Here is a 13,480-nt window from a genome sequence, read left to right on the forward strand (position 1 = left end):
CTCGTAACTGCTGAGCCCAAGATTTTATTTTTTTAATGAGACAGGGCTCTGCTTTGTACCCTAGGCTGGCCTTAAACTTACCAAATAGCCCAGCATGCTCTTGAATTTACAATCTTCTTTCAGCCTCTCAAATGTTGAAATGACAGGTGCTGGTCACCATACTGGGTGGGAGAGGATGTTTTGGACAAAGATACTCTTTGGATTCCCCCCCCACACACACACACACACACAAGGATGACAGACATCTACTGAAAGATTTAAGCCCATAAGTATGTCCAACCTGCAGTCTACATGCCAGATGCATTCCAAGACAGCCAGGAACGTGGCTCAGCACATCTGTAGATGACAACATCACAAAGTCAGAAGGTTAGACATGCCTGGGTAAGCAGAGGAGTGGTCAGTGGACGGTGGGAAATCTTAAGGAAGCAGAGGGGAGTTTTTCAGGTGTAGTGGTGCACGCCAGTAGCCCCAGCAGTGGGAACACTAAAGAGGGCTGGGAGTTTGAATCCAGCCTGGGATACATGGGGAGACCAAGTCTGGAAAGGAATGGGGAGATGTTGGGGAGTAGCTCAGTTGATAGGGTGCTTATGGAGCATGCATGAAGCAGTGGGTTCAGTCCCCAGCACAGCTTTTAAAAGTCGAGGTATAGCCGGGCGGTGGTGGCATACGCCTTTAACCCCAGCACTTGGGAGGCAGAGGCAGGCAGATCTTTGTGAGTTCGAGACCAGCCTAGTCTACAAGAGCTAGTTCCAGGACAGGCTCCAAAACCACAGAGAAACCCTGTCTCGAAAAAGCAAAGTAAATAAATAAATAAATAAATAAATAAATAAATAAATAAAAATAAAAGTCGAGGTATTTCTTACCTGCTGGTAAGCCCAGCACTTGGGAGGTGGAGGCAGGAGGGTAGGGAGTTCAAGGTTATCCTCAGCTACTAGGGAGTATCCAACCTGAGCTATAAGAGACCTGGCTCAAAAATACACACATAAAATTTTAATTGATTTTTAAAAAGAAGGCAGAAGAATGAGGGAGAGGGAGGAGGGACAGAAAAGATAGCTTTCTTTCAATCTCTGTGGTTAGAAGACCCAGGATGTTCTCCCTCCTGTCAGCCCTCCTCTGATAGCTCTAGTTCTCTCTCTAGGACTCTGTGTCTGGAGATCAACTAGGTAGCCTGAGAAGAAGCAAGTTCTACACATGGGACCCATCCACCCCCACCCCCATTGCTCTCACGAGCCTCCCTGCCCCTGCTTGGCCAAGCTCACACAGGACTAGGGAAGGAGCCAGGTGAGATGCCCAGAAGCTCACAAGGCTGCTGGCTGGGCTGGCCATCTTTCATCTGCCTCCCTCTCTTGATGCTGAAGGACAAGTGAGAATGGTGTTCCTTTCCACCAGCCCACAGCTGCTGGCCCAAAGCCAGTTCTTGGGCCCGTCGTTACCTGCAATGTTATTTACCGCTGACTGCCTGGGCCTGCCTGTTTGGCCTTATTGGACCCTCTGTGTAGACTCTGAAACTGTTTCTCTCCCTCTCTCTCTCCCTCCCTCCCTCCCTCTCTCCCTCCCTCTTCCTGGGTTTAAGCCCCTTGCCTCTGGAACTGCTGAAATTACAAGAGCCTACCACCCAGACCCAGATAGCTGTGGCACTCAAGGGATCCCAGAGTTTGGAGATCTGGGATCAGCCACAATGTCTTAGACACAGCTTCACTGGGAACCTCAGGTCTCAAGAGTGGAGAGTCCCGAGACTGAGGGCGTGGCTTAGGCAGGTAGACTCTGACAGGGTCGGAAAGGAGTTCAAAGTCATCCTGTTTTCATAGTGACTTTGAGGTCAGCCTGGGATACTGATAAGTTCAAAGCCAGTCTGAGCAATTTAGTGAGACCCTGTCTCAAAATAAAGTGTAAAAGGAGAACCAGGTATATAATCTCTATGACCCCACCACCAAGAAGGCTGGGGCTAAAGGATTGAGAGTTCCAGACTAACCTGAGCTACAGTGAAAATATGTCTTAAAAAGTATGGGGCTGAGTCGGGTGCTGGTGGTTCACACCTTTAATCCCAGCACTTAGGAGGCAGAGGCAGGAGGATCTCTGTGAGTTTGAGTCCAGTGTGGTCTACAGAGCCAGTGCCAGGACAGGCTCCAAAGCTACAACAGAGAAACCCTGTCCCAAAAAAAGCAATGTATATGTACATATGTATGTATACACACACACACACACATATGGAGCTAAAGGGGTGGCTCAATAGTCACAAGCACAGACTACTCTTCTAGAAAACCTGGGTTTGGTTCCCAGCATTCTGCAGCAGCTCACAATCATCTGGAGCTCTAATCTGGGTACCAAGCATGCACGTGGTGCACAGACAAAAGCAAGCAAAACACCTTTATACATAGTATAACATTTTTTAAAGAAGTATGTGTGTGTTGAGGGTGGCTGGGGAGATGGTTCAGTCAGGGAGTAAAGGGCTAGCTTGCTGTGCAATAATGAGGACCTAAGTTCAATCCCTGGCAGGCACTCGCATAAAGACCTGGGTGTGGACATATATTTGTAATCCTAGTGCTGGGGAAGAAAAAACAGGCAGGACCCTTGAAGGCCACCCAGCCTAGTAAAATGGGCAAGCCCCAGGTCCTAGAGAAAAACCTTGTTTTTAAAAAAACAAAAACAAACAACAACAACAAAAAAAAAAAAACGAGGTGTGCTGGGCGGTGGTGGCGCACGCCTTTCATTCCTGCACTCAGGAGGCAGAGGCAGGCAGATCTCTGTGAGTTTGAGGCCAGCCTGGTCTACAAGAGCTAGTTCCAGGACAGGCTCCAAAGCTACAGAGAAACCCTGCCTCAAAAAACCAAAACCAAAACGAAGAAAAAAAACAAAACCTGGTGGGGCGTGGCTGAGGATGACACCAGAGATGTACTGCCTCTACATGCACACGTATGCTCACATTCCTGAACATTCACATGCACACACATACACATACATGGGGAGGACGGGTAGAGAGCTTGGGAGTGTGGCTCAACTGTTATGAACTGTAATGTAAATATCTGCTATGCAGGAGATCTGACATGTGACCCCTCTGAAAGGGTCATTCGACACCACCCCTCCCCCAAAGGAACCGGGACCCACAGGTTGAGAACAGTTGGGGTGGCTAGCGCCTGAGATTTCTAGTGAGTTGATTCTATCAGACCATTCCTGCCTGCTCCTCTTTATGCTTCCCTTGCTGTACGGTGCCCAAGTGTGTGTGTGTGTGTGTGTGTGTGTGTGTGTGTGTGTGTGTGTGCGCGCGCGCGCAGCTGTGTATTCCTGTGTTTGAAGGTCAGGGGATGATGTATGTCTTCCTTAATTGCTGTCCACATTAGACTTTTTTTTACATTATGTGTTTGTGTGTGTGTGTGTGTGTACTAGCATGCACAAACCTCCGTGTGTGTGAGTGAGCATGCACAAACCATATGCAGATGGAGGTCAGAGGACAGCTTGAATTGTGGGGGTCATTTCTCCTTCCACCATGTGGGTCCCAGGAACCATACTCAGGTTGTCAGGATCAATGGCAGCTGCCTTTACCTGTTGAGCCATCTCCTGGGCTTCCGCCTTATTTTTGGAAATGGTCTCTTGGTGAATCTGAAGCTTGCCCATTCTGCTAGATTGACTGACTGATACGTGCCGCTGTGCCTGGCATTTTACATGGGTGCTGGGGATTCAAACTCAGGTTCTCACTCTAGGTAGTCTGACCTTGATCCTCTGATCTTCCCACCTCTGCCTCCCTGTCTCTGGGATGACAAGAACGTGCTGCCTTGCCTAGTTTGTACAGAGATGGGGATTGAACCCAAGGCCTGTGTGCGCTAGGGAAGCCCTCTACCAACTGAGCTGCAGCCCCACCTGTGACTTTCTGAATCGCTATCCAGCACAGCTACCAGCCTTCCTTGTCTCCTCTCTTCCCTTCTCCCCTCTTCTCTTTTACCCAAGGAACATGCTGGTCTTTAGCCCCAAACCCCTTGAACTCTCAAATCCCTAATGTTTCTATCTGCATGTGAGCAGACAAGCAGAGAGAAAGGTGTGGGGCAGAACTGTGCCACGCCATCTCTTATTTCCTCCTGCATCTCCCTCTCAGTTCCTATGCAGCCCTCACAGGATAGTCCACCTTCTCTGCATCTCCCTCTCAGTTCCCATGCACCCCTCACAGGATAGTCTACCATCTCAGCTAGTGGCTCACAGCTCCTACTTGACCTCCTCAATCCACCCTGACCCCCATCCCTCCCCAACCCTGCTCAGAGCCCACATGGCTTCCAGACAACCCTGGGAAGCATTGTTGTCCAAGGCTCTCAGGAGGGCACAGACAGCAGGACCAAAATTTGTCCCAGCAGATGAATCTCCTATAGCCCCAATCGGGCATCCAACGTCCAAGCCTGGTATGACGTCACGTTCTTGTCACCCCAGCACACAAGAGGTCGGTCTCTCTCTGGCAGAAGGACCAGGCAGTTCAAGGTCATGCGCGTTGAGATGGAGCCCAGCCTGAGAGACAGGATGGCCTATCAGGCAGAAGTGCCCGCCACGAAACTTGACAGCCTGGATCCACGCCTGTGATCTACACAGTGGAAAGAGAGAACCCACCTCTCCTAGTTGACACCCAGTCACTGGCACACCATGGTACACACGATGCCAACAAAATAAGGAAGTACACGTGTAATGAAAATAATTAAAAAGCAGAGTGGGCAGCTGAGGATATGGCTCAGTTGGCAGGATGACTGTCTCCTCCCACATGGCCAGATGGGACAACGTGAGACTTCATCTCAACGACCAAGCTGGAGACTGATCAACAGTTAAGGTGCTTGCTGCTCTTGCAGAGGATTGGAGTTTGACCCCCAAGCACCCCCACTGGGTGGTTCACACCTGCCTGTAACTCCAACTTGAAAGTACCCAACACCCTTTTCTGGTACCCCCACATCCCCACATGGACATCCTTAGCTGGAGGGCCTTGGATGGATTCCTAGACCACCCTATCTTATGGAATTGCGAGGGAGAAAAGCCAGGGTTGCTGCCCTCTGGGCATAGCTGGTGCTCCATAGATGGATGCTGTTGCTATGGTTACTGGCCAGGCGGAGCACTTAAAGGCAATTCAGCTCCTAGGAGAGGTGCGGGGATATAAGAACAGGACCTGTCCATCTCTGACATATGCAAAAAGAGACCTAGGATCTACTCCCAGGCACAACTGTGCCCCCCACTCAGTGGGTGTTTCTCTCTACCGCGCCCCAAACGCCCCTGACAGTCTCTCTTCTTCATGAACACAAATTCCACCCATTCAGAAACATCTGATATTTATTTCTCAGTATTTAGATAATCTTTTCTCTCACAAATCGAATAAACACAGAGAAGGGGAGTATGTTCGACCCCAGGCCTGGTCTTGGGCTTCCCATGAGAGGTGACAGTATGGTCAAACGTCTCCTCACCAGCAATTCTGGCCCGATGGCCTTGAACCCCACCTGCCAACCTTCCTTAAGAGTGAGTCGGGGGCTTTCTAAGGATCTGGGGCTCCCCTGCCTAGAGGGGACTTCGGGCATCCTGTTTGAGGCCCTGCACTGGATCGGAAAGGTGGGATGTGTGGGACGCACGGGAGCGCATGCGGCGCCGCCTGCGCCTCTCCTGCCTGCGGGCCAGCTCTCTCAGTTGTTTGCGAATGACCCAGAGTACCAGGTACACTTCCCGCAGCATCTCAGCTTCCGGCGTCTCCAAGGCCGACCCGCTCTTCATTCGAGAGGAAATTGACGCAGAGCTCATAGAAGACTGCAAAAGAAAGAGACGTGGAGACATCAGAGGGTAGAAGGACCGGCAAATAATAAAGGGTTCATCTTGTTCTACCTCCTCCATCAGATTAGTCAGGCACCGCCTGCTCCGGGAAGTCTCAGCTTGCATCAGGGACGGCCCTTTCTACCCTTGTGTTTGCCTGTGTTCCATGCTTCTTTCATTTTCTTTCTTTCTTCCTCCCTCCCTCCCTCCTTCCCTTCCTTTTTTCTTTTCATTTAGAGGTAGGAAATCATGTATTCCAGTCCAGACTTGAAATTGCTATGTAGGCGAGGGCTGGAGAGATGGCTCAGTGGTTAAGAGCACTGACTGCTCTTCCAGAGGACCTGGGTTCAATTCCCAGCATCCACATGGCAGCTCACAACTGTTTGTAATTCTGATTCCTGGGGATCTGACACCTTCATACCAATGCACATAAAATAATGTTAAATTTTAAAAAAGAAAGAAGTTGCTGTGTAGCCAAGGGTGGTCTTAAATTCCTAATATTCCCGCCCCTACCTCAACTACCACCATGTGGTGCTGAGGATGGAACCCAGAGCCTCATGCTAGGCAAGCATGGTAAGAACTGAGCCATATCCAGCCCTGTGCTGGTTTTTGACAGTCTCACATAGCCCAGGATGGGTTTGAACTCATAATCCTTCTGCCTCTACACTGAGATTTTAGGCACTCACCATTTTCCCTTTTCTTCTCCTCTCTCCTTCCTCTCTCTCCATTTCTCTCACTCACATCCTCTTCCCTCTCTTCCTTAATCCATTTTTTTTTCCTTTCTGTTTTGTTTGCTTTTTTTTTTTTTTTGGTTTTTTTTTGTTTTGTTTTGTTTTGTTTTTTTGTTTTGTTTTTCGAGACAGGGTTTCTCTGTAGCTTCGTAGCCTGTCCTGGGTCCTGGCACTCGCTCTGTAGAACCAGGCTGGCCTTGAACTCACAGAGATCCGCCTGCCCCTGCCTCCCAAGTGCTGGGATTAAAGGCGTGCGCCACCACCGCCCGGCTGTTTTGTTTGCTTTTGAGACAAAGTCTCATCTTGTTAACCCAGGCTGGCCAGGAATTCACTTTAGAGCCCCAAACTGGGCTCAGATTTAAAGCAGTCCGCCTGCCTCTGCCTCCCAAATTGTGGGATTACAGGTGTGAGCCACCTGGCCTTGTTTTTTTTTTCTTTTCTAAATTAAACTTTAGATGCTAATAGATTGGAACGCGCGTGTGTATATGTATATATATATATATATATATATATATATATATATATATATATATATAGTCTAAGACCCTTCACCTATTTTATTTCAGTAGGAAAATTTTGTGCAACATCGGAGTAGAGGAAATAGCTTAATGGGTAACATATTTACTATGCAAACATCAGGGCCCGAGCACTGATCCCCAGCACCACACAATAAACTGAGCACGACAGTGCACGCCTGCAACCCAGTGCTGGAGAGATGGAGATGGGTGGACCACAAGGGGACTCTCCGGCCAGCCATTCTGGGGGCAATCGTAAGCTCCAGATTCAGTGAGAGATGCTGTCTCAGAAACCAAGGTGGAAGCCAGGTATGGTAGTGCACAGAGCCCCAGCAGTCAGAAGGTAGAGATCTCTTGTGAGTTTGAAGCCATCTTGGCCTAGTCTACATGGAGAGTTCCAGGACAGCCAGGGACACAGCTCTCACTATATTAAAAGGAAAAGTAAAAACAAACAAACAAACAAAAAACAGAGTAATAGAGGAAAACACCCAAAGTTAACCTTTGACCTCCACACAGGTTAGTGCACCTGCAAAAAATACAAGGGCACTCTTGCTCCCTCGTGCATCCACACAAGCACACAAGCACGTGCAGCAGCAGCGTCAATTGTATTACAGATGGGAGAGTGCTGGGGTCATATCTGAGCAAGGTGCTATGCTATCTATGTATGAGACGGTCAAAATTATGAAGCCTGTAATTTATCCATAGGGTATTATTATCTCTGGGACTTTATTCAGAAATCCCATGTTTGACAAGATCCCTAGTTTGTTTCTCTCTCTCTCTCTCTCTTTTTTTCCTTTTTGGTTTTTGAGACAGGGTTTCTTTGTGCAACAACCTTGGCTGCCCTGGAACTAGCTCTTGTCGACCAGGCTGACCTTGAATTCACAGAGATCCTCCTGCCTCTGCCTCCCAAGTGGCAGAAGCTGGTGGATCTCTGTAAGTTCAAGGCCAGCCTGGTCTACACAGTGAGTTTTAGAACAGCCAGAGCTACATAGTGAGACCCCCACTTTGAACAAAACAAAAAACCAAAACAACAGGGGGTGTAATATGTGCATGAGTGCAGTACCCACAAAGACCAGGAGGGGGCAGTGGATCCCTGGAGTTACTGACGGTTGTGAGCTGCTCTAGGTGGGTGTAGGGAACCAAACTGGGATCCTGTGCAAAACCAGTATGCGTTCCTTAAAAAAAAAAAAAATCACTGTTTATTTTATGTGTATAAGTGTTTGCCTATATACATATGCATGTGTACCACATACCTGCCTGGTGCCTGGGAAAACCACAAGTGGGCATCAGATCCCCTGGGACCGAAGTTAGAGATGGTTATGAGTCACCATGTGGGTGCTGGGAATCAAACCCAGGTCCTCTGGAAGACCAGGCAGTGCTCTTGGCTGCTGAGCCATGCCTCCAGTCCACAGACATGCCTAGAGCTACTTGGATTTCCTTTGTGTGTGTTATGTATATGCACACTTGCCTGCTTAATTCAACAAAATTTTATCACCTATGCAGAACTGTGTGTGCGTCTAATAACTGAAACCTGGATCACCACAAGAATTACTGTCATTACCCTTTCATTGTGAAAGCAGTCTCAAATCAGTGGGCTTCTTCCCCGTCACTGTCTCCTCCCTCACTACCCCCAGCAGGACTAGAGAATAAATTTGAGACCTCCACATGCTAGGCAAGCACATACCACTGACCTACAGCTAATGCCCTTTTATGACCCCCTCCCAACATCACACCTGTACCACTAAAATCACATATAGGTCCTCAATTTCTACATTCTATTCATTTATTCATTTTTGGTTTTTTAAGACAGGGTTTCTCTGTGTAGCCCTGGCCATCCTGGAACTCACCTTGTAGACCAGGTTGGCCTCTAACTCACAGAGATTCGCCTGCCTCTGTCTCCCGAGTGCTGGGATTAAAGGCTCGCGCCACCACCGCCTGGCCCGGCTTCTGTAGTTTAACGATGGTGTGGAGAAACCAGGGACGTGCCTCAGTGGAGTGCTTGCACAACAAACGCAGGGCCCTGGGCTTCACCCCAGCACCGCAGGAACTGGGTGTGGCGGTGCACACTTGTAACCCCAGGAGAGGGGAATCAAGAGGCTATCACAAAATACATAATAACGGTGAGACCAGCCTGTAGGAGACCCCACCTCAAAAAACTTTTAAAATATATATATAAAATGGTTGTGCCACTCCTGTTTCAATATCTTCAAGGCTCTTGTTCTCAGAGACAAATTCAAATTCTACAACCCGGCCATCTATCCTGCCTTGTCGAAGTCAGGCCTTCTCTTCCATAACATAGGCAACTCTCCTCTCCCACCCCGACTCCCATGCCCACATCTCTCTGCCTCTCCCCACACCCTCACCAACGCACACTTGCTATTCTCTCTTCCTGAAACAGCCACACACACCCCAACTTCTTCCAACTTCCCCTTAATTCTCCTCAAGCCAGGAAAACTCCTTCAGGCCTCGGTTTCCCCATCTCTTCATCGCTGGAAGCAGTCTTTGATGCCCCATGCCCAGTTCTTCATAGGACCCCTCCTTCGGTACCCAAGTCCTCTCTGCCTGCACTCTCACTCTCCTCAGGGTATCAAACCAACGTGACCTGTTACGCTGTCTGTGGCCTCCCGGTCTGGGTAAACCTTGCTCGCCACTGTCTCTTCAGGGTTTTATGACAGAAGAGGTGCTGCAAATGACTGAACAAGGGGATGGAGGAAGCCGGGGACGGAGCTCAGTTGGCAGAGCACTTGTCTAGCATCCATGAAGCCCCGGGTAGCACTCGCCAGTAATCCCAACACGGAGGCGCTGGAGGCAGGAGGAGTCCCAGGACAGGAAAGGCGGCTCTGTTGGTTTAGTATTTACCATGCGAGCATGAGACCCGAGTTCGGATCCTCAAAACCTACGTTAAAAACTGGGACCGCAGCACGTGTACCTGTCACCCTGGCACCCCAACAGTGACATGGGAGGACACAGAAGATCCCCAGAAACTCTCGGGACAGGTAGACTGTCATCTACAACAGTGACAAGAGACCCTGTGGAGGGGCTGGAGAGACGGTTCAGTGGTTAAGGACACTTGCTGCTCTTGCAGAGGACTGGGGTTCAGTTCCCAGCACCCACAATGGAAGGCTCACAACCGACTGTAACTCCAACTACAAGGGATCTGACTTCCTCTCCTGGCCTCCATGGGCACCTGCATACATATGGCATGCATATGTATAAATAAAAATAGATTAAAATAAACTGGAAAAGACGGATGCCCCAGGTTGTCCTTTTGCTCCCCACATGCATGCTAGGGCACAGGTGCAGCTATACTCATACACACAGAAATTTTTTTAAAAAGAAAAAGAAAAGGAATTTGAGGATTAGGGTTTAGTGATATGCGCTTTTAATCCCAGCACTCGGGAGGCAGAGGTAAGAGGATCTCTGTGAGTTCAAGGACAGCCAGGGTACACAGTGAGAACCTGCCTTTAAAAAAACTAAAATAAACCGGGTGCACACCTTTAATCCCAGCACTCAGGAGGCAGAGGCAGGCAGATCTCTGTGAGTTCGAGGCCAGCCTGGTCTACAAGAGCTAGTTCCAGGACAGGAACCAAAAAGCTACAGAGAAACCCTGTCTCGAAAAATCCAAAAAAATAAATAAATAAATAAATAAAATAAAAATAAAAAACTAAAATAAGCTGGGTGGTGGTAGCTCATACCTTTAATCCCAGCACTCGGGAGGCAGAGGCAGGTGGATCTCTGTGAGTTTGAGGCCAGCCTGCTCTACAGAGCAAGTTTCAGGACAGGCTCCGAAACTACAGAGAGACCCTGTCTTGGAAAAAAAAAAAAAACTAAGATAAATAAACAGAATAGAAATCTTGGGACAGGAGAGATGGCTTAGCAGGTACAAACATTTGCTGTTCTTGCAGAGAACCCAGCACCTGTACCAGGTAGCTCACAGCCACCTGCAATTCCAGGTTCCAGGGTTTGACAACATTTTATGACCTCCTCTGGACAGCTGCACATACATGGTGCACATTCAGACAAACAGGAATACACATATATACATAAATAACATTTTAAAAGATAACCAGAAATAAATTTAAATAGGAATTTCTGGCTATCCTAAGCTACACAGCAAGTTCAAGGCAAACCTGGGCTACACAAGACCCTGTCTCAAAAAAAAAAAAATGGTGATGGGGCTGGGTGGTGGTGGCGCACACCTTTAATCCCAGCATTTGGGAGGCAGAGACAGGCAGATCTCTGAGTTCGAGGCCAGACTGGTCTACAAAGGGAGTCCCAGGACAGCCAGGACTGTTACACAGAGAAACCCTATCTCAAAAAAAAAAAAAAAAAGAAAGAAAGAAAGAAAAGAAAACCAAAAAGACACAAACAAACAAACAACAAACAAACAAAAAACCCAATAGTGATGGAGGAGGGAAGAATGAGACTCAGGCCGGGGGTGGGATGGCACTCACCTTCCACTTACACAATCGCCAGCCAGACTGCAGCGCCGAGACCATCAGCGTGGACACCGAGTGGACTACAGTCTGGGACAGCTGCATCAGGGAGCGACTCTTGCGGGGTACAGCAGGCATGTCCTTGACAGCAGCCAACACACTGGGTTCAAGCACCCCCGGGCAGACATCCAGGTCAGAGACCTTGGGCTCTTTGTGGGGTTTGACCATCTTTGAAGGGTCAAAGTCCGAAGCAGTCTTCTCCTTCAGTGAATGTTTCTTGGGTTGATCGGGCATGCTTGGCTTGGTTTTATATTTCCAGAACCGGACCTGAGAAAGAAGACACAGGAAGGGCTAGACACCTCAGCGGGTGAAAGCTCCTGACAACCTGAGATGGGGCCTTGGCTCCTACAACAGAAGGAGAAAACTAAATCCCCAAAGTTGTCTGCTGATTCCACACTCCATGATATGTGTGCAACCCTCTACACAGAACAATAGAAATAAGACACAGAGGAGAGAGAGAGCAGACCCCATGGTAAAGACAGCAAAGCTAGACATGACTGTCCCACCCCCATGTCTCAAAGCCCCTTCCCAGCCCTCTTAAACCCCTACTTCCTAACCTGTCTTGTTTAGCCATGAGACTGAACGGGAGGATCAAAGTGGTGAGGGTTGCTACGGCCCAGATACCATGAACCAGAACGCCCATCTCATGGCTATGGTGTGTTTGTGGAACTCACCCAGCCGGTCATTTTTCGCCAAATTCGCCTAACCCATTTCAAGAATCTCTTGACCACGGCCATCTCTCCAGACACCACACGTCCAAAGTATGGTGCTAAGCCAGCATTTGGGGTTTGAAAGGGAAAAGGTTGTAGGCCAGCGGCCACCACCAGAGAGAATTTGTGGGTTCTGGGGAGCTTCAGGCACGGTACTGGAGGAAGAAAAAAGATATCCGAAGGGGATGTGCCCCCCAGTGACTCATGCCCAGCCCTTCCTCCTCTCCCTGAAACAGGGAGAGGAGTCAAATGGATGAGAACTTAGAGTCAGCGAGTGTTCTAGATCATTGTGAGACCTGTCTGGCCCCAACCCCCCCAAGAACCTTCCGGGGCCTTCCGAGTCAATCATTGATGACCTTGTCCCTTCTGGCTTGAGATCCAGGATAATCAAATCGACGCCGATCAAGAGCCCAGATCCATTGTCTGTGGAGTTGCTAGTTAATCATCACAACAGTCCTTCAAGGTAAGTACTATGGAGAGTGAATACGAGCTTCACAAAAAGTGGATCTGAGAGGGCTGGAGAGGTGGCTCAGCCATTAAGAGCACCTGCTGCTCTTCCAGAGGACCCGGATCCCAGCCCGCATCACCCACATGCTGGTTCACAACCATCTCTAGCTCCTGCTAGAGGGAATCCAGCACCCGCTTCGGGTCTCTGTGGGTACCGTGCAGCCACACAGTGCAGACGTACGGACAAGCCAAACACCCATCGCGCGCGCGCGCACACACACACACACATACAAAAGATAAAATAAAAAACTTTTGAAATAGGCATGGTGGTATATGCCCAGAATCCCCGCACTTAGGAGATGGGGTGGGAGGAGAGAAAGTTAAAAGCCAGTTTCAGCAGGTTAGGGTGATGGCTCCGTTAGGAAAAGGGACCACGTGAGTTGGCATGAGGACCTGAGCTTGGGTCCCTGGCATTCTGCGGTGAGCTAGTGGGGTCACAGAGACAAAAAGACTCCTGGGGCCAGTCAGTCTAGCTCCATCAGTTAGGACCAGGTCCAATGAGAGAGCCTACCTCAAAAAATACCGTGGGCCAGGCATAGTGGCACACCCCTTTAATCCCAGCACTCAGGAGGGAGGCAGGATCTCTGAGTTTGAAACCAACCTGGTCTACAACCAGGGCTGCACAGAGAAAGAAAGCCTGTTTCAAAGACAGAAAAAAATAAAAACTGTGGGAAAGGGATTGAAAAAGACACCCAAGATTAATTTCTGGCCTCCACATGCATGTGTACATACACGCACATACATGTGCACACAAATACAAC

General features: G+C 49.0%; 1 protein-coding gene across 1 annotated transcript; it reads right to left on the reverse strand.

Annotated features, from left to right (window-relative positions):
* Positions 1-5,514: 5,514 nt before the first annotated feature.
* Positions 5,515-12,239, reverse strand: Spacdr (sperm acrosome developmental regulator). The gene is made up of 3 exons (XM_057765043.1): positions 12,177-12,239; positions 11,461-11,769; positions 5,515-5,757 (listed from the first exon to the last, which is right to left on the reverse strand). Exons 1-3 carry the CDS (start codon positions 12,237-12,239, stop codon positions 5,515-5,517), a joined length of 615 nt encoding a protein of 204 aa, XP_057621026.1.
* Between the last annotated feature and the right edge of the window lie 1,241 nt (positions 12,240-13,480).

Source organism: Chionomys nivalis, chromosome 3 (assembly GCF_950005125.1).
Source record: "Chionomys nivalis chromosome 3, mChiNiv1.1, whole genome shotgun sequence".
Taxonomy (NCBI): domain Eukaryota; kingdom Metazoa; phylum Chordata; class Mammalia; order Rodentia; family Cricetidae; genus Chionomys; species Chionomys nivalis.

Excerpts from the sequence above, each read along its gene's own strand:
- Spacdr (XM_057765043.1), bottom strand. The coding sequence starts at position 12,239 with ATGGCCGTGGTCAAGAGATTCTTGAAATGGGTTAGGCGAATTTGGCGA. Across the intron at positions 11,770-12,176 it reads GGCGAAAAATGACCGGCTGG|GTCCGGTTCTGGAAATATAA; the intron begins GTGAGTTCCACA and ends CTTCTTTCTCAG. Across the intron at positions 5,758-11,460 it reads GGCGATTGTGTAAGTGGAAG|TCTTCTATGAGCTCTGCGTC; the intron begins GTGAGTGCCATC and ends TTTCTTTTGCAG.